This window comes from Hylobates moloch, unplaced genomic scaffold (genome assembly GCF_009828535.3).
Source record: "Hylobates moloch isolate HMO894 unplaced genomic scaffold, HMol_V3 SCAFFOLD_12, whole genome shotgun sequence".
Lineage (NCBI taxonomy): Eukaryota > Metazoa > Chordata > Mammalia > Primates > Hylobatidae > Hylobates > Hylobates moloch.
In genome coordinates, this window is record NW_026652287.1 from 77,014,349 (window position 1) to 77,036,071 (window position 21,723).

Below are 21,723 nucleotides of genomic sequence, written 5' to 3' on the forward strand. Positions count from 1 at the left end.
CACTCCATATAGCTACTGAATGCTTCGATTTTGGTTGAGCAGGGGTTTACAGTAAGTGTTTTCCTATAAATGAGCAACGTGTGAAGAGGTAAAATATTGGGAGAAACTGGAGTTTGTGTAGGCAAGGCAACTCTTGCTCCTTGTATCAGCAGAAGCTGCATGCTAGCCATGGCAACATTCGGTCCTAGTATAAGAGGAAGGAGAGGAGTCAGTGGAAGTGGCGATTTCTCATACTACAGTAAGTACCCGACCCAGAATGCTGCATCTACCCACCTCTTTTAACAAGTCCTTGTTAGCGTGCTAGTCTGATAAAGGCATCTACAGGTGAATTCTCAAGGGAAATTACTGTTTACTATGTGCCACGCTCTGTTTCATGCATTTTGCACGTATTGACTCCTCATCCAATCCTGTGACATAGGCACTAATATTTTTCCGTTGTACAGATGAAGAAACTGAGGCACAGAGAAGTCAAATAACTTGCCTGAGGTCACCTATGACCTCATTCAGTGTAAAATCATTGGTATGCAAGAAATAGCTGAAGGCAGAACTTTCTGAAATTCTGCATCTAAAAATGAGCTCGGCCGGGCGTGGTGGCTCACGCCTGTAATCCCAGCACTTTGGGAGGCCGAGGCGGGCGGATCACGAGGTCAGGAGATCGAGACCATCCTGGCTAACATGGTGAAACCCCGCCTCTACTAAAAATAGAAAAAAAAAATTAGCCAAGCGTGGTGGCGGGCGCCTGTAGTCCCAGCTACTCGGGAGGCTGAGGCAGGAGAATGGCGTGAACCTGGGAGGTGGAGCTTGCAGTGAGCCGAGATCGTGCCACTGCACTCCAGCCTGGGCGACAGCGAGACTCCATCTCAAAAAAAAAATAAAATACAATAAAAATGAGCTTGTGTCCTGGGTACAAACTGGGAGGAAGTTATCTTTTTCACAGCTCCAACCAAAGGTACCCAGCATGCCACTGATCCCCACTAGCACCTAGGGAGAGGCAGCATGGGGAAATAGTTATATATGCAGGATGTAGGGCCAGCTAACCTACCCCTGCTACTTATCAGCAGGGGTGAGTGTGGCAAGTTCCTGTACCTCACTATACTTTTTTTCTCTCAACCGAAAATGAAGTTCATAAAAATACCAATCTCAAGGGTTATGAGATTAGTTCCTGGCATATAGTGAGCGCTCGATAAAACTTAGCTGTTATCTTTTCCCTCTTTTCTATTCTTTATTACCATTCATTCTGGCATTTCGAGCTAAATATACTACAGCACATCATATTGCTATTTAACTTCCAGGATGTGTGTCTTGTCTCAATAACAAGACTGTGCCCTTGAAAAGGTCAAGAAGCAAGTTCCACATATCTTGTTCATCACAATTTTTGGCACAATGCCTTGCCCACTGCAGGTACTCAAAGAACACTGTGCTTTGATGAGTTATTCCAAAAGGTATCCTCATGGTGGCGGGTGTGGTCCAGGCATGCTGGGTGGACAGAGATTTACACGCCTTCTCCATTGCTTCCAACAGAGTTACTTTTTCTCTAGCGAGGGAGCAATTGAGAATGGATTATTTCTTCATATACTTTGATATATTTTCACTGTAGTTTACTGAATACTCAAAGTAGGAGGGGATCTAGGTCATGTGGTAGGTTATGATTGAATTACACCTCTACATCAAGAGAAAAAAAATGCCAAGCCAATTGTTTTCTAAGGTCTCAGGTGGACAGAAAGTCAATTGCAATCTAGTCACACCTTGCTCCATCTGTCTGTCCTGCTATGCTGACAGCATATACGGCTGTGGAAAGGGCACTGCAATGGAAACCTCATTTGTGTCCCAGCTGTTTGTATCTTTTTTATCCCGGACAACTGTTCGTTCTGTCTGGGCCCAGATTTCCCTATGTATAAAATGAGGAATTTAGATGAAAGTATCTATCTCCAAGGTTTTCTAGCAAGGCTGCCTAGCTGTGGAGTGGATGCTGGGATGCACCCTGATCTCTTCAGACATGACTCATTCCCCAGCTGCTGGAAGTAATGCCAACAGTCATCCCATAACTGGACTGCTTTGGCTGAAGACGGCTGACTTGTCCAAGGTCACACCACTTCCTGGGAAGCCTCTCCTGTACTCACTGGCTGGTAGAAGTAGCACAGACATATAAAAGCCAGGACTCTGAGAGGCCAAGGTGGGCAGATCACGAGGTCAGGAGATGAGAACATCCTGGCTAACACGGTGAAACCCCATGTCTACTAAAATTACAAAAACAAAAATTAGCCGGGCGTGGTGGCGGGCGCCTGTAGTCCCAGCTCCAGCTACTCTGGGGGCTGAGGTAGGAGAATAGCGTGAACCCAGGAGGCAGAGCTTGCAGTGAGCCGAGATCACGCCATTGCACTCCAGCCTGGGTGACAGAGGGAGATTCTGTCTCCAAAAAAAAAAAAAAGCCAGGCCTCCTTGCCCCAACTCTGGACTCCTCTGATGGCTGCCCTAGAACTCCCCAGAGGGTAACTTCCACTGTGACTGTATTGCAGCTCCACTTATCCTTCTGTCCAATTCCATGCCTTCCTGTCCCTTCCCTAGGCATTGATCCCAAGAGTACTTCCTAATAAACCTCCTGCACACTTAACCTCTGGGTAAGATCTGCTTCAGGCAATCTAACCTGCAACACCCTGGAAATCACTCCCTCCATTAGAGTGTCCTGTGAAATGGCCCTCTAGTTCTCATATGTAAATAGAGGTAATATACCTTGGCTTACCTACCATAGAGTTGCTGTGATGATGAGCTCAGAAGGTAAAAGCACTCTGTCATCTGTGAAGTGTTATACAGATGTTCATTATTATTACTAATAACACCAGCACACTGACTATAGGTAAACTAGTTTATGCTGCCATAGAAAGGTCTTCGTTGTCTTGGTTCTAGTCCTGCTTCTGTGTCTGATACAGCTTTCATCATGTTATCTCAAACAATATACACAGTCAAGTGTATATATTAGCTCTGGGCCATATTTAGCCAACTTCTTTTTCAGTTCCCTCTCATGCACATCCCACATTCTGCCCAAACAGTCCCCCTGCTACTCAAACCTGCCCTGAACTTTATCACAGCTAAGCTGGTGCTCACACCACCACTTCCTCTTTAATGCCACTGGCTTTGCCTGTTGAAATTCTGTCTACTGTTTAAGTCTCATTGCAACGACTACATGTTAGAAAGTGTCTCCTTCTAGCTATGGACCAACAACTCTCCTTTCCAGAGCACACTTTCTAGAAGCAATCCACACTGAGGGTTTCCTCTGCCTACCTCCTAGGGGTCCCTCAAACTACCAGTCTGTTCTGATCCACTGCACTTTTTTTTTTCAACAAATATTTTTGTTCCAGATGCTGGGGATATGGTGATTTGATGAGTTTCCTAATCTCCCTAAATCCATTTTTTTCTTCCATAAATTGGAATCAATATATAATACTCCCCACATTGAATTTTTGTAAAGCACCCATAGGCACATAGTCTTCACACTGTTTTGAATCAGACTGATAGCCTATCAGTTGCCAGATCACCTCTCAGTTGCCAGATCAAGTCAATGGCAAAATATCTTACTTGACCTCACTGCAGCGGTTAAGACTGTTGACTATTCTTTGTTCTACAGAACTCTCAGCCCTTCACTTGTGAGATACCACTGTTTCTTTCTCTCCTGGTTCTTCTCATACTTCTGATTGTGCCTTCTCAGCCTCCTTCTATTTTCACTCTTACAAACCAAACCGCAAGAGTCCACAGACAACCCTCTGCTGCTCTCTCATTATTTGCCACTCTCACGTATAGAGCTTTAAAATCAACCTGTATGCTGACAATTCCTGTTCGGACCTGATTACGACCTTTCATGAATTCCAAAATCAGACCACCTGCTGCTTTTTGCACATATTTATTTACCTATAAATCACACAGGTACAAACATATTCCAAACTGAACTCACCTTTCTCACCCACTCCCAAGAGAGATGAATGACCTTCAAAGAACACCCATGCCCATTAAGTTTGGGCGTTGTCTCCAAATATGCCATGCTCATTTCTACTTCTTCACTAACTCCCTTCCTCTCTACTTGCCTGAGACTCAGTATTCCTTCCTTCCAGCCACAGCTCAAGTGCTAGCTCCTTCACAATCTCCTAGCCTCTTTGGCCCAGACTGTTTTCCACTTTTGTTGTCTCAAGTGCATCGTAAACAGGTAAGAGGCATAGTAACTTTGGGTAATGAAGTTGGAAACTCCTTTATGTTTTAAAGAAAAGTTTCTCCATGACTGGTAAGAAGATGCATGCATAATACAGTACATATAGACCTTGACCAATGGGCAAATGGCCAAGAAAGAAATCCTCTAAATGACCGCAGATCCAGCAAGACACCACTCCAGGTATTCCCCAGAGAGATTCCAAGAAGGAACAACTCAGCACCATTAGCTTAGAGCCACTCTTGATTTCTTGAACATTTTTTTGAATGCTCACACCTCATGCTGTTACTTCTGCCTAAAATGTCCATCTCGTTCACTCTTGCTTTCTTGTAGGTTGAGCTTCCTCATCCACTAAGGCTTAGCCCAAATGTTCCTTCCTCTGTGAAGCTTTTTAACTCTCTCTGAACTTCCCATGAATTTATTTCCTCCTCTTCTTTCTGCCCAGGTAATTTGTTCCTACTCCTAGTATAGCACTTACCAAATCACAGTATAGTTTTACATCTGGGCCCCTGAAAGTCTCCCTGGTAACTGAGGGCAGGGTGGACATCATGCTCATCTTTAGGCTATCAGTCTGATTCAAAACAGTGTGAAGACTATGTGCCTATGGGTGCTTTACAAAAACTCAATGTGGGGAGTATTATATATATTGATTCCAATTTATGGAAAAAAAATGGATTTAGGGAGATTAGGAAACTCATTAAATCACCATATCCCCAGCATCTGGAACAAAAATATTTGTTGAAAGACTTTCTAAGTATATTTGTTTTAGGTCACATAGCTAATAAATGGCAAAGTAGGAAATCAAACCCAGGACCCCTTGGCTCTTAAACCCCATGTTTTCATTATCCCTAGAAAGCATCCTTCCTTTACTTCATAGCAGCATGAAAAAGACAGACAGAAGCCCCTCCTAGTAACTCTATGGAAGCACCCTGTTCTCATCTCTTGCCTTCTATTTGAGTTGACATAATCCCTGCTCATAAATGCTATTTCAAACATTTTCACTGCTTTCCCAATCTCTTTAAGTCACTTGAGTTTTTTTTCCCCACAAACATTAGAATGTGAAAGCTCAACTGGACACAGTAGCACTTGCTGATGCTAGAGAAGGGTCCTTGTTGAAGGTACTTGATAAAAGTCATTGATCCAGAGGAAGAGAAGTAAAGCACTGACTTAGACGTTATATAAATGTATGGATATATATTTTTTCAAGGCTGAACCATACAAATTGGAAAGGAAAACAAAGTTTTGCTCTAAAACTCTCAAAACCAAAACTCTGAATATACACTTTAAGTTTGGGCATTTCCACCCTCATGACTTAGATAATTAAAAAAAAAAAAGGCCACTTTAAGTAATCTTCGCTTTATCTGTGGTTTCACTTCCAGTGGTCAACTGCAGTCCAAAAATATCACATGGAAAATTCCAGAAATAATTCATGAGTTTTAGATTGTGTGCAGTTCTGTGTAATGAAATCTCATGTCATCCTGCTCCGTCCTGCTTCGGATGTGACTCACCCCTTTGTCCAGCGTATTTGCACTGTAGATATTACCTGCTCAAGCAGCCACTGTGTTATCAGGCTGGCTGTCACAGTATTGCAGTGCTCATGTTTGAGTAACTCTTATTTGACTTTATAATGGCTCCAAAGCACAACAGTGGTGATGCTGGCAATCTGGATATGCCAAAGGGAAGCCATAAAGTGCTTCTTTTAAGTGAAAAGGTGAACGTTCTTGACTTAAGGAAAGAAAAAAATTGTACGCCGAGGTTGCTAAGATCTACTGTAAGAATTAGTCTCCTATCTGTGAAATCATAAAGAATGAATGAGAAATTTATGCTAGTTTTGCTGTCATACCCCAAACTGCAAAAGTTATAGCCATGGTACATAAGTGCTTAGTTAAGATGGAAAAGGCACTAAATTTGGGGGTGGAAAACATAAACAGAATAAACAGAAATGTGTTCCAACTAATGGCAATCCGGTTCACTATTATCCACAGTTTCAGGTACTCACTGCAGGTCTTGGAACACATTCCCTGTGGATAAGGGGGACTACCGTATTTCTTTACCTAATAAAAATAAATAAAAATGCTGGACAAAAAAAAAAATCCCTAGATGGGGGAGCATACAATTTCGCATCTATCCTAAATTAGCAATTATCAAGTATTCTTCAAAGGCTCATATGAGCCTGGGTTGCTTTGCAACCAAGGATTTTCACTGTTGATGCTAAGCCTAAAAATAAGACCAGGAGCTCAGAGAAGTTCAATATCCAAGTTGCTACTCACAGATTTATATTCAAAGTTTCTAAAACTTGGTTTGTTATTTCTATTTGCCTCTGCCTAAAAATGCTCAGATAGTTTAGACATTGTTATGGCCAGTTTACTTTGTAATGTTTCTTGAAAACAACACCTTGGTCTTACAAATCACAAGGGATGCAAAATGTAAGGTAATGGCTCAGTGCAAAACTAGCAACAGTATGGTAAAATATTCAGAATATACTGATGAGTTCAGCCACTTTATCTCCCTATATAGTAGGCACAGGTCTACCCTTGGGTGAATGGAACAGTCTCTGGGAGCTAGTTCATTGGTATGAAGACATTTCACAGCACTTTAATAATCCAGCATTTATGCCTGCAAAGGTCTTTTCCTGGGAACTGAGGCTTAGCATTCCTACAGAGCATTAGCTACACCACCCTTGACAACTGTATTATAAACTTTGATTGCTGTAGCCAGCATATTTTTGACTTATATAAATTGGTTACAACATTACATGTAACCTTGCCTATTTTTCCCACTATATCTGAGAGTAGAATTGCAACAATAATGGTTTGGATGGCTCTATTTTTAAAAAAGAATGTTTCTATAATGGTTATCAATATTAATTATTACGCTTAAATACAAATACAAATGGCATGTTGGAACACTTAATTGAATTCATCATCACCATCCTTAATATGTTAGAAACTAAGGTGTTTATGTTTGCTTACCTTTTGTGCATTTTCCCCATCTTCAACTGCAAAATCTAGTCTGGGCTGCCTGGGGCTGATCAGGTCTTTTAGTGTTAAACAATTTACCTCCATCTGTAATGCACAATTACACTAGAAAATGATTTTGCAATTAGGTACTTTTTCCTCAAACAAAAATATCTACATATATGTTACTTGTTTGTCAATATGAAATTCCCCCTTCCCTAAGCACATCCTGGGCATTTCCAGGAGTTGTAGCCACCCTCAGCTTTCTAAAACTCACACGAACAAACTCAAACACCTAAAGTGTGCTTAGTAATACTGAAAATCTGGGAAGAAAAAAAATCTACAAAAATAGTAACTCCTTATGAAAAGCTAGATGGCAAAATAAAGTTACCAAGTCGGAAGGGTGTTGGGCAAATCTGTCAGAAAGTACAGGGTCTTCCAGGTCAGTTAATTTTGGCGCAAAGAACTGAGAGGAATTCGGCTTTGAGGGGTTTTGAATCGGGGGAAGGAAACCCGATCGCTAGACCAAACCCACTCAGCGCTGAGCGCAGCCCCTTCCCAGGCCTCCAAGCAGATCCCCCAAATAAACTCCTCCAATGAAAGCCCCAAGCTGTGGGGAAGGGCAAATTCCCTCTACTGCCGGGCCGGAGGGAGAGCTGCACCCGGCACACCCTCTGCGCACCGGGTTTCCCGGCAGAAACACCTCGAGCCCTCGCCAGCCGGGGGACGTGAGGAGTGGCAGGCTGGCAGCCGGGGCGGGAGGGTGCCCGTATCCCAATTCCCGCCTCCCCACCGGCGCTGGGGCCGCACGCTTACCCCTGCTTTCCGAAGGAGGCTTCCTGCCTCTGCAGGGACCTCCACGGACCCAAGCGGATGAGGGAAGGTGGTGCGGCGATCAGCAGCCGGTCGGCGGCATCGGGAAGGGAGAGCGAGGCGCGCAGATCCCCGCGCCGAGTGCACTGGGCTGGCGGGGACCCCGTGGCGTCCGGGTAGCGCCAGCGCTCAGACCGGCCGAGCGCGACTCCAGCCTGGATCGTAGTCCCCGCTAAAACACCTCCTCTGGCGCCTTGAGACCGAATTTGAGAATCCACCAATCAGCGGCGGCCGGCGGGGCGGCCCCGGCCAATCGTGCGGCGGCATGTCCCTGGCTCACCGCCCCTCGGAGTCTTGGCGCTCCGAGCCGCGCGTTTTGCCCTCACCCGCCCAATTGTTGCCGCCTCGGCCCCCTCCCCTTCCGGGTACCTGGAAACCTCGGGCCCGGGAGCCAATTCCTGCTGGGGACGCGGGCCCAGGCGGCCGCGGGAAGCCAAGGTGGGGGCGGCGCGGGGCGGCGGGAGAAGGAAGAGGAGGAGGAGGAGGAGGAGGAGGGCTCTTTTGTTATGCATAGAAGACCCGCGCACGTCCCCGCGGCTTGCCGCGCCCGGGGACCCCGGGCACAGCCAGAGGGGAGGAAAGCAGATGGGGTTTGGAAGAACGATCTACACCCTCTGGATGCTGCTGCCGCCATCCCCGCCCGCCCTCTGCAACCTGTGCGGAAGCGGAGTTGTCCAGACTTGCCGGGGCAAACTTCTTAACACCGCACGCTGGTGTGACACATGAACCATGGTTACCGCTCTGCCGCGAGCAGATGGCACGCCAGTTAGCCCTGGAGACGAGACCGGAAGCCAAACCAGAAGTTTTGCTAACTTTGTGTGTGTGTCTGTGTGTGTGTGTGTGTGTGTGTGTGTATGGCAAATCCGGAAATATTTTTTGGTGTTTCCTTTTCGGCACATTGCAAATAATTAGGAGGGAAAAAGCTTTATATAAAAACGTAGTTCTTTGCAATAGGGACTAGCATTCTGGGAGACAGTCTAGAAAATTTCGTCAACACCACTGATCTGTATTAAATGTTTCACTTCTTTCATCCTACAGTTTCTCGTTTAAAATATGAATGTTGGTAGAGATAGACTTTTTACAAAATAGACTTTATTGTTTAGAAGTTTTCAATTTACAGAAAAATTGAGATAGTACCAAGAATTCCCATATATTCATCACCCAATTTCATTCACTATTAACATTTTGTGTTAGTATAGAATATTTTTTGAAATTAATGAACTAATATTGGTACATTCTTCTGAGCTCAAGTCATTACTTTATTCAGATTTACTTAATTTTTTCCTAATGTCCCTTTTTTCTGTTCAGGATACCACATTACCTTTAGTTCCCATGTCTCTGTAGGCTCCTCTTGGCTATGACAGTTTCTCATACTTTCCTCATTTTTGATACCTGGACATTTTTGAGTAGTATTAGTCAAGTATTTTGTAGGATATCCCTCAACTGAAATGTGAGACAGCCTTCTTAAAGCATCAGACATTCTTAAATGTACAGACATTTCCCTACCCCCCATATACTTTATAGCAAAGGTATCATTTTCCTTTCTATACCAAGGCTCCATTCTTCACCACTTACCCTCCAAATATTTTTATTTATTTATTTTATTTTATTTTATTTTATTTTTGGAGACAAGTCTTGCACTGTCACCCAGGCTGGAGTGTAGTGGCACAATCTCGGCTCGCTGAAACCTCCACCTCCTGGGTTCAGGCGATTCTCTGCCCCAGCCTCCTGAGTAGCTGGGACTACAGCGGTGCGCCACCATGCCCAGCTAATTTTTGTATTTTTAGTAGAGATGGGGTTTCGCTGTGTTGGCCAGGCTGGTCTCGAACTCCTGACCTCAGGTGATCTGCCTGCCTGCCTTGGCCTCCCAAAGTGCTAGGATTACAGGTGTGAGACACCGTGCCCAGCCTCAAATACATATATTTCAAATGAATTCTCAGCAGAATTCAGAATGCTCAATCAAGTCCTTCACTTTGTACTCTAGATTGCTGGTAAAGACAGCCTAAAAAAAAAAAAAAAATCACTGCTAGGTCATACATTGAAAAGAGAAAATTGTGCAAAACATTAAACAAAAAAAAATATTAATAAAAATCTGACATTTTTTATAGGAATAACATTTTGAACTGAAATCTCTTGTAGGTAGAAACCTAATGAGAAGTTTAAACAATAAAAAATTGCAACTTATTAAATTTTGCACATAGGTGGAAGCAGAAGTTTAGATAAGGAAATACTTTTCCCAATGGTATTCATTTTCTATGGCTGTTGTAACAAATTACCACAACTGGCTTATAAGGACAAAGATTTAGTCTCTCACATTCTGGAAAGTTAAGGTGTTCCCTGCGCCACACTCCCTCTGGGGCTCTTGTCCTTTTCCTCTTCCAGTTTCTGGTGGCTGTTAACAATCCTTGACATGTGGCAGCCTCACTCCAATTTCTACCTCCATGGTTACGTTGCTTTCTCTTTTGTCTGTTAAGTCTTTCCTGTGTGTCTACTATGAGGACACCTGTCAATGAATTTAGGTCCCACCTGGATAGTCCAGGATGATCTCATCTTGAGATCTTCAATTTAGTTGCATCTGGGAAGATCCTCTTTCCAGTGTAACGTTCCTTCATGGGTTCTGGGGATTAGGACATGGATACACCTTTTTGGGGCCCACCATTCAGCCTTCTAGACCAACATTCAAATTATTAAAGTCCATTCATTTCTCTGATATTTCAAAATACTAATGATGGTTTCTTTGAGGTTAGACAGTTTCATGGTACAGAACTTTTCCTAGCATTTTTAGAGTAAAAGTACTTTTTCTATTTTGATACAAATGTAATTTCTATTCAAGTTACAAAAAAAACTCAGTTGGATACATCACTTCAGGCACTTATAATTTCATTGATTATAAGAGTTATCTTAGATTTGGAGGAAAACAAAAATAAATGTTTGATGGACAAATTCAGAGACTTTATTCCAACACATTTATTTATATTGATGTTTTTAAGTCCCAGAATGCATACATAACCTGTTAATCTCTCGGTAATTCAGTTGACACTGATGTTGGCTGGGAACTAGGCTGGAGTATCAAGAAGAGTCTTGACATGTGACCTCTCCATATGGCCTGGTCTAGATATCCTGGTAGCTCAAGGTAGTTGGACTTCTTCCAGGGTGGCTCCTGGGATCCAAAATGAATGTGTCATGTAGCAAAGTGGAAATAGTATCACCTTTTGTGATGTAGCCTAAGATCTGATAGCATCAATTCCACTACAGTTTTTGGGAGGAAGCAGTAAAAAATCCATCCATATTCAAGGGGAGAAGACATATACCTCACTCTCAATGGGGCCATATTTCTCCCTCTCTCTCTCTCTCTCTCTCCATATATATATACATATATATATACACATATATATATACGTGTATATATGTGTATATATGTATATATATGTGTGTCTATATATATACATATATATAATAAGTTCTGGGATACATGTGCAGAATGTGCGTGTTTTTTACATAGGTATACATGTGCCATGGTGGTTTGCTGCACCCATCAACTGGTCATCTACATTAGCTATTTCTGCTAATGCTGCCCCTCCCCTTGCTACCCCTACGCCTTCCCTTGCCCCCTACCCCATGACAGGCCCCAGCATGTGATGTCCCCCTGCCTATGTCCATGTGTTTTCATTGTTCAACTCCCACCCATGAGTGAGAACATGTGGTGTTTGGTTTTCTGTTCTTGTATTAGTTTGCTGAGAATGATGATTTCCAGCTTCATCTATGTCCCAGCAAAGGACATGAACTCATCCTTTTTTATGGCTCCATAGTATTCCAAAGTGTATAAGTGCCACATTTTCTTTATCCAGTCTGTCATTGATGGGCATTTGGGTTGGTTCCAAGTCTCTGCTATTGTGAACAGTGCTGCAATAAACCTGTTCATGTGTCTTTATAGTAGAATGATTTATAATCCTTTGGGTATATACCCCAGTAATGGGATTGCTGGGTCAAATGGTATTTCTGGTTCTAGATCCTTGAGGAATTGCCACACTGTCTTCTACAATGGTTGAACTAATTTACAGTCCCACTAACAGTGTAAAAGCATTCCTATTTCTCCATATCCTCACCAGCATCTGTTGTTTCCTGACTTTTTAATGATCACCATTCTAACTGGCATGAGATGGTATCTCATTATGGTTTTTATTTGCATTTATCTAATGACCAGTGATAAGGAGCATTTTTTCATATGTCTGTTGGCTGCATAAATGTCTTCTTTTGAGAAGTGTCTGTTCATATCCTTTGCCCACTTTTTGATGGGGTTGTTTGTTTTTTTCTTCAACATATTTTAAAACTACTGCACCAGGTTTTGTGCCAATTGGAGTATCTTATGACTCTACCTCAATAATTTCTGCCTGAGACATCATTGACTTTGAAACAGTATAGTGTTACCTACATGGCAGCTCTCCTACATTTCTGTATTGTGCTGATCTTGTGGTTCTCAACCTTGTCTATTCTTTATAGTCACCTGGGGGAGATTTAAAAAAATACCAGCAGCTGAACCCCACACCTAGAGATTTCTAATTTACTTGATCTGGAATCGGCCTTGGGTATCAAGTATTTTTTAAGTGCTTAGTGTGTTGTTCCTTAGCATCTTGCTAGTTGTACCCTTCTTTCATTGATTCTTTGGGATGCTTCTGACACAGTGATTTCAGAAATGGATCCTCACGTCCCATCAGTGAGGACAGGAAGAGCTGGACAGGTGTGCTGCCCTCCAGAGTAGGCACAGAGGTTTCAAGGGGCTGCGTCTCGCAGGTTTGTGGCAATGTCACTGGTTTTTGGAAGGAGTCGAGGCTGTAAATGAGAAATCTGATGAGCAGGGTGGAGCTGTAACGGAAGAGTGAGTAACAAAGGCTATGCTCAGAAGGATGTACACAGATTATGTCTGACATTCCTCTCTGCAAAAATCTCCACTACTTCTCAAACCTGTGAATAGTCTTTTACCCTTTTGGGGTTTCAAATCCCAAGATTAATCACACTTTACAGAGAAAAAGAGATTTATCACATTTTACAGAAAGAATATACTGTAGTAAAGTACAATTCATGTCAGTCAGCTCTAGGGCAAGATAGTGTGAGTTGTTTGGTTGAAGTATCAGCCTCCTCACATACTTTCCTGTTCTCCCACTACTGCAAGCGCAGTCATCTAGGTGTGACATCTGTTCTCAAAAGTGCAGCCACAGAAAGGAATTGGTAACTGATTTTTCACCACAAAGGTAACAGGGATCTTGGCTTCACATCCTGGCAGTTCTCAAGTTTCTTTGCATGAACCTGTTCAACAGTTCTTAAACTGAGTCTTGCCATTTAAAATGCACTTTAGTCTTCAGCCATTTGTGGGTCTGAGAATGTGATGCATTGGCTTCTATGTTTGATAACAACTTCAGAGAAGGCAAAAAATCTATTCTTGGAGCAACTATCAGCAATGTGAGGAGAATATGAGAAACCAAAGTGATTGGTTCCTGCTCACGACCTTAGCCACAATAAAAGAAAATAAGGCCAAAGGGCATTTATGGCTCCCATCTCAAATGACATCCAAATGTCCAGCTGTTTAAAGGGAGGTGCCTCAGCTGTGATCAAATGTCCCATAGGGAATGGAGGGAATTCATTCTTTAAGTTTTAGACTCCTTGTAATTGTTAGCACTATGGAGCAAGGTTGGTGTTCTTAAAATAGTCACGTGATTTGCATCCTCGCTGAATGAATATAGTGTATTTGGTATGCATATGTGCGTATGTGTGTATTTGTGTGTCCACGCTGAAGGCAGGGGCCGGGGAGGAAGTTGTGTTAAAGCAAACATTCCAGATCACAGAGGACTGGGTGAATTTTAAGTTGGGCATTTCTGGGAAAAGTATGAGAATGGTGAGTGTATAATGGAACACTCCTTTACATAATGCTGCATTTATGCTGCAGGTTTGGGCAAGGTTATTTGGAGGCAACACAGTGCACCCATTGGTGCAATATAAATGGGATGGACTACTGCCCTGGACATGAGATTCTGGAGAAAATGGGGACAAAACTTCCCTCTAATCACCAAAGTCTTATCCAGAAGGGAAGAAATTCGCTTTGAGGAGTAGAGAGACATAGATTCCAGGTCAACCTTGGGAATGAACTTCCTGGGTACCTAGAACAAAATGTGTTCCCTACATAGGCCTTAGTTTTCTCTGTGAAGTGATGGGCTGACTTGGAAGACCTCTGTAGAACCTGTGAATTCTTAATATTTAATGCTTAATACTTATTCTTAATATTTAAATATTAAGTTTTATTATAATACTTAATTGGATACTTAGTATATCCCTTAAAATGATTTGCTATTGACTCCTAATCATTCAGTGTGGAAATGTAAGAATATTGCTAAAACCACTTTCTTATATTCATGTTTGGTGAAACTGAACACATTCTCACTAAATTACATTGTGTACCTTTATACATTAATAATGAGAATGTTAAATATTGGGCCAAAGTGACCTTTGTGGCCTTCATTTTTTAAAGCTTAGAATTAAATGGCTGAATGTAACTTTTAATACCTACCAAATAGCATTATTTTAATAGCATTTTTTTTTTTTTTGAGATGGAGTCTTGCTCTGTCTCCCAGGCTGGAGTGCAGTGGTGTGATCTCGGCTCGCTGCAACGTCTGCCTGCCGGGTTCAAGCAATTCTCTGCCTCAGCCTCCTGAGTAGCTGGTATTACAGGTGCCCACCACCACACTTGGCTACTCTTTTTTTTTTTTTTTTTTTGTATTTTTAGTAGAGACAGGGTTTCACCATCTTGGCCAGGCTGGCCTTGAACTCCTGACCTCGTGATCCGCCCACCTTGGCCTCCCAAAGTGCTGGTATTACAGGTGTGAGCCACTGCTAGCATTTGTTTATTATAATACATTGTAGTTAATGAGAATTTTTTCAGTTTGTAGTGGAAAGAGGAGTTTGGAGTAAGGGGTAATGGAGACAGGAGTTTGGGGTTAGCAGCTCAGGGACTGAAAACTTAAGTTCAAATACAATGAATGCATTTTTCTAACCTAGAGCCACATCATCAGATGTAGAGCTTTCTACCTTGAAAAAACTAGAGATGTGGGATATTGAACCCACCATCTCTTCACTAAACAATCAGAGGGAAATATTAATGGACAAATGTTAAAGTATTGTCTACACAAAATCAATGTTGAAATGCAAACTTCCTGGAAAGAGTAACCATTTAACCAACATCATCTATGTAGCACATAAGACATCTTTACTCAAACCATACCTGGGGGTTAACCTTAAAGTAGGAAACAATGTTTTCTCTGTAACATCTTATATATAATACTGGAATCTCTAATCTTGTTCAAACACTCACCCTGCCTTCCCAGTAAATTTTGGGAGTCCTCAAACATCCATACTCTTATAGAAGTTCTTTCAGCCTCTGTGACACCCCAGGACTCCACTGGCATGTGTTGGCTTCTTTCTGCCCCACTGCTGATGCATGACATCAGGCATCTCCAGGTAGCACAACTCCTTCCTGCTAACTAAGCTGTCATCACTCAGAAGGGTGGGAAGCTCTGTATCCTCCATCAAGGGAGCCAGTTGCTGCTACTCCCATCAGTCTGGTTCTTTGCTGTGTCTAAGACTGGGGGTCCTGCTGCCACTGGTTCTGCAGAGTGTGGAAGATGGCACTGACCACCCTCTCAAACCCTCACACTCTCTGCAAAGTCATATCAGGCCAGCACATCTCTAATATCTAATATTTTGTTGTATTTATTTCTTCCCTCTTAGGCCTACATCTGTTTATTAAGCTGGTCTAATATTCTTTTTTTCTGTATGTCTAATTTCTATTTATTTAGCTGATGAAGTTAAATTCTTCCTATTGTTTTGACTCAAGGAGGATCTCTCTTCCTGTTATCACATTCAGTTTTACTGGATATCTTATTGTTTAATAATGTTCCCATGTGGCCACTTCTGCTATTTTCTTAAGCTTGCTGACATTTGCACTAGGAATTTCTTTTTCCATTTTACTGATTTCTTTACTTTTCTGATGATTATTAAATATTTTACTGATTTAATGACATAATGCTAGAGTATCCTTTTAGGGTAGTTTGTTTTTGTTCTTTTCTCTAATTTTTTTTGTAATCTTGTGGTTTTATTTATTTTTTTTTATTTTAATTTTTAATTTTTAATTTTATTATTATTATTATTATTATTTGAGACAGAGTCTCACTCTGTCACCAGGCTGGAGTGCAGTGGCATGATCTCAGCTTACTGCAACCTCTGCCTCCTGGGTTCAAGCGATTCTCCTGCCTCAGCCTCCTGAGTAGTTGGGAATACAGGTGCGTGCCACCATGCCCAACTAATTTTTGTGTTTTTAGTAGAGAGAGGGTTTCACCATGTTGGCCAGGATGGTCTCCATCTCTTGACCTCGTGATCCACCCACCTCCACCTCCCAAAGTGCTGGGATTATAGGCATGAACCACCGCACCTGGCCATATTATTATTATTATTTTTAGAGATAGAGTCTGATGTGGTTTGGCTGTGTCCCCACCCAAATCTTAGCTTGAATTGTAACTCTCACAATTCCCATGTGTCATGGGAGGAACCTGTTGGGAAGTGATTGAATTATGGGAGCGGGTCTTTCCTGCATTGTTCTCGTGATAGTGAATGAGTCTCAAGAGATCTGATGGTTTTAAAAATGGGAGTTTCCCTGCACAAGCTCTCTTTTAGCCTGCTGCCATCCATGTAAGACGTGACTTGCTCCCTTTGCCTTCCACCATGATTGTGATGCCTCCCCAGACACATGGAATTGTAAGTCCATTAAACCTCCTTCTTTTGTAAATTGCATAGTCTCGGGTACGTCTTTATCAGCAGCATGAAAACAGATTAATACAAGTTCTCACTCTGTTGCCCACCCTCTATGATGGTGGCAGTGGCCATATCATAGCTCACTATAATCTTGAACTCCTGTGCTCAAGCAATCCTACCACCTTAGTGTCCCATGTAGCTGAGACTACAGGTACATGCCACTAGGCCCAGCTAATTTTTTAATTTTTTGTAGAGATGAAGTCTCACTATGTTGCCCAGACTGGTCTTAAACTTCTGGTGTCAAGCAATCATCCTACCTCCCAAAGTGCTGGGATTATAGGCATGAGGTACATTGCCTGGCCTATTTTTTTTTTAATATTTAAAAATCTCAAGAAGATTCTACCTTAGTCTGTGTCAACATAAACTAAGCAAAATAGTTAGTTGAAAAATAATACAGTTATGTAGACAATTTTCTTTTCTTCTCCATTGACTCTTTTAAAGCAGTAAAAAATTATAAGCTCATATGAAGCATTTGACAACATATTTTAACAAGAGGAAAGCAGACAATTTTGCCAATATGAGATACCACATATTATAACTATATGGCTAAATTTTTTTAAAAAGCAAGAGATGAATTAACATTTTTACAATAGTAAGAAAATAATTGGGCTTTCACCGTTATCTAATGATTTTTTCATTAAATATGCAATTACACAGTGAAGAAAGGAAACCACCATAGAGTCTGTGAGGCTGATAAGAGGCAAGATTCACTGAATTTAAGGGCTGTTAAAAGGACATCTTGAAGATTTCTAATTAAAGTGGTAGTCTGATAGTTAATTTTATATGTCAACTTGTCTGGGCCATGGTGTCCAGATATTTGGCCAAACATTGTTCTAGAAGTTTCTATAAAGATACTGCTATGGTTTGGATGTCTCCTCCCAAACTCACATTGAAATTTAATTGCCTTAGAACAATAGGAGTGTTCATACAAAAATTTTTCAAAAAAATTTAATCACCATTGTAAGAGTGCTAAAAGATGGGGCTTTAAGATGAAGCGATTAGGCCACGAAGATTAATGGCCATGAGGACTGGATTAATGCCATTATCTTGGGAGTGGGTCAGTTATCTCTGGAGTGTGTTCCTGATAGAAAGGTTCAGCTCAATTTTCTCTCTCTCCCTTACTCCCTCTCTGTGTGATGACTTCTGCCCATTATGATGTAGCAATAAGGCCCTCACCAGATGTAGTCCCTTGATCTTCTGCTTCCCATCCTCTAAAACGGAGCCAAAAAAAGAGAAAAAAATTGTCTTTATAAGTTATTCCCTCTTAGGTATTCTGTTATAGCAGCAGAAAATGGACAAAGATGGGAGCTTTGGTTGAGATTTACATTTAAATTGGTGGACTTTGAGTAAAGCTGATTGCCCTTCATAATCTGAGTGGGCCTCATCCCATCACTGAAGGCCGAACAAGAACAAAATGATGACCTTCCTGGAGCAAGAGTCAATTCTACCTTCTGACATCATCTGCAACCTCTGCTCTTCTTGGTTCATACAATAGACTGCCTTTGGACTCAAAGTGTAACTCTTCCCTAAATTTTCAGTCTGCCAGCCTCTTTCACCAGATTTTGGACTTGCCAGAGTGCCATAGATCACATGAGCCAATTCCTCAGAATAAATGTCTTTCCATATATACACCCTGTTGGGTCTGTTCCTCTGGAAAATCCTGGCTAATATAGGTAGCCTAATATTTTTGTTTGTTTGTTTGTTTTGAAACAATCACAGTTGGCTGTTTGAAAGAACCCAAAACAATCTTGTCCCTCAGGCCAATGGCAATCTCATGGTTAACCTGAAAGATGGCACCGAGATGAATGTATATTAATAGCATTAAATCTCAATGAAAAGTGTTTATAACCTAGGTAACTCAGAAAGCATTCATAAATCCTTCAGCTAGTTTTATTTACTTTTTGCACATTAATTACTAATACTTGTAATGAAACAATAATACTATTCTGCATTGGCAGAACCCCTTTGGTACAGAGGACACCGGGCACTTTATGAGGTGCTGGGAGCCAGTTTCTGCTCTCAATGCATATATAGTTCTCTGACTTGAGCCAGCCAGAGCATAAGTAGCATTTATGCCTGAATTACAGACAGGGAGTTACCTTAAAGCTATATTCAGAATTCAAATACTGCTTATCTCCTCCCACGCAACCACCCAATTTTAAACCCCCTTCATTTCTCCCATAGATCATTTTAATAGTCTTAAAACTGATCTCCCTGCATGTTGTCCCTCTGTAACTTGTTCCTCAACAGCAGCTACAGGAATCCAATTAAAATATCAGATCGTGTCCCCTCTCTGCTGCAAACACTCTCATGTTTCCCCAACTCATTCAAAATAAGAGCCGAAGTCCTCCCAGTGGCTTGAGAGGCCATAAGGATTTGTCTTCTTTTTACTGCTCTCATCTTATCACCTTCAGTTATTCCCCTTGTTTTCTTTGCTTCAGCCACACTTGGCTCTTTGCGGGTCCTTGGAAACACTTGTTATTCCTGTGCTCCAGGAATATGCATTTACGTGCATGTTCTCCCTGCCTGGAATACTTTCCATCCAGTATTTCATCAAGAGTTGCATAGCTCTTTCCTTTTCTTTCAGAAGCATATTCATTAAGGTAATGCTAGATTCTATACCAAGAAAACCTAGAAATTTCAGTGGCTTAACAAAACAGAATTTTATCTCTCATCCATGCAATGGTCTAATAACGATATTCCTGGATAGCAGGTGGTTTTCCTGTATGTGGTGACTCTAGGACCCAGGCTTCTTCCACCTTGTGCTCTGCAGTGTCTTTACACGGGCCCCTAAGTCCTCTGTTTCCAGCTCGAACAAGAGGAAAAAGACAGTATATAAAGCATACATCACTCTACTCACATCCTCTTGAAAGAACAACCAGTCACATGGCCACTCTGGATTCAAATGGAGCTGTGGTTGTAGTCACTGGCTCTGCAGCACATTCCAGGAAGAAACTAACACTATGCATAGAGAGAAAGAACTCATGGGGCAGCTAGCCATTGCTGCTACAAACTACCCTCTGGCCACCAAATATCTGTGTACCCTTCCCTAAAGGAGACAAAGTTCCAGCTACGACAAAGTCCAGCAACTCTGGCTAATGTGGCTACTTTGGTTCAGCCATCTATGAGTTTAAAGACACATTTTATTTTCCACTTCCTGCATCCACCAATCCAATACAGCAAATATGGACCTGGAACAAGATAACTACAATAAAAACTCTTATTTGGACAGGGGAAGACTGGAAGACCTATGGCAGCAACTGGTCCATAGCCATGAGGAATCCAACTGTCTAGACATTATGAAGTCTCTCTGCCCTTGGATAGAGCAGATTTCTTCATTTAGACCATGGTCTTGCTCTGTAGGAGGAAGTTCCTTCTCCCTGTTCTCTATGTTCCTTGGCTCTGCTCTCTGTGATGTTCTTTGTTTGTCCATTATACTTCCTGGCAGTATCTGAGATTGGCATCAAGGAACATGACCTCCTTGGAGCTTGCACAACTTTCACACCTGCTTCCTACTGGTAGATATTTGAAATCCTGGGGAAATTTTTATAGCCACAGGTTTTTAAAACAGAGTTTACTGTTTCTGTGAATTTTGGGGAAACATGATTCCCTTGATTTCCATTCAGTTCAGTGTGACAGTAACCATATCCAAAGTTCTTTCCTAGAAATGATGCTTAAAGGCTGCTCTGTTTCTTTCCTTGTATTTGCTTGTCCCTGTACTTTTCTCTCTTAATTTAATGCGGTTAACTTGAAGCTCCTTGAAGCAGTAGGGTTGGTAGAAAAAGAATTGAGTTACTATGATGTGTCTGCTTCAACCTTGCAAACCTCTGCTGAACAAAGACAACTCAAGAGCGTTTTGGCTGAATGCATTTTAGGTCCTATCGCCTACTGCTTGGTGTCTAGAAGCAGTCGGTTTTCCAAACCTGCAAGACCCTAAACTCATCTTGATTTCTAGGTTCTTTTTATCTTTTATCTTTGCTTGCAAACCAGCCAACTGTCTCCTGAACATATTTCTTTCTTGTAACCCTTGTTCACTGCAGAAAGGAGCATTCAGCATATTTTATGGCCTAATTTATGCCCTCCAAAATTCATATGTTGAAGCCCTAACCCCCAATGTACTGTATGTAGAGATAGGACCTTTAAGGAAGTAACTAAAGTTGCAGGAGGTCACAAGGGTGGGGCCCTAATCAAATAGGACTGGTGTCCTTATCAGAAGAGGAAGATGCCCAGGAGTGTGCATGCACAGAGCAAAGGAGGTGTGAGACCACAGTGAGCAGGTGGCCATCTGCAAGCCAAGGAGAAAGGCCTCACCAGAGCCAATCCTGCTGGCATGTTGCTCTTAGACTTTTGGCTTTCACAACTCTGAGAAAATAAATTTCTGTTGTTAAAACCACCCAATCTGTGGTATTTTGTTATGGCAGCCATAGCAGACTAATACAGAATCTAATGATGTTCTTTTTTATTTTTATTTTTTTATTCCCTGAAACTGAGTCTCACTCTATCACCCAAGATGAAGTGCAGTGGCGCAATCTTGGCTCACTGCAACCTCTGCCTCCCAGGTTCGAGTGATTCTCATGCCTCGGCCTCCCAAGTAGCTGGGACTACAGGTTCCTGCCACCACACCTGGCTAATTTTTGTATTTGTAGTAGAGACGGGGTTTCACCATGTTGGCCAGGCTGGTCTTGAACTCCTGACCTCAAGCGATCCACCCACCTTGGCCTCCCAAAGTGCTGGGATTACAGGCGTGAGCCACTGCGCCTGGCTGACATTCTGTCTTTCAAAGCACTTACTCTAATGCTACAGCATCACTAGGTACTTGTTCTGTCTTTCAGGTGTCCTTAG

General features: G+C 42.0%; 1 protein-coding gene across 3 annotated transcripts in view; it reads right to left on the reverse strand.

Annotated features, from left to right (window-relative positions):
* E2F7 (E2F transcription factor 7) overlaps nucleotides 1-8,168 on the reverse strand; it is a 42,321-nt gene extending 34,153 nt beyond the window's left edge. For 2 of the 3 annotated variants that reach the window (XM_032170804.2, XM_032170806.2), the window contains exons 1-2: nucleotides 7,969-8,168; nucleotides 7,168-7,260 (exon numbers count right to left, since the gene is read on the reverse strand). In XM_032170804.2, the coding sequence (XP_032026695.1) occupies nucleotides 7,168-7,260 (93 nt within the window). In that variant the 5' untranslated portion in view covers nucleotides 7,969-8,168. Of the gene's footprint in view, nucleotides 1-2,744; nucleotides 3,212-7,167; nucleotides 7,261-7,968 lie in introns of those variants that run through there. The other variant, XM_032170805.2, reaches the window with a different exon arrangement.
* Between the last annotated feature and the right edge of the window lie 13,555 nt (nucleotides 8,169-21,723).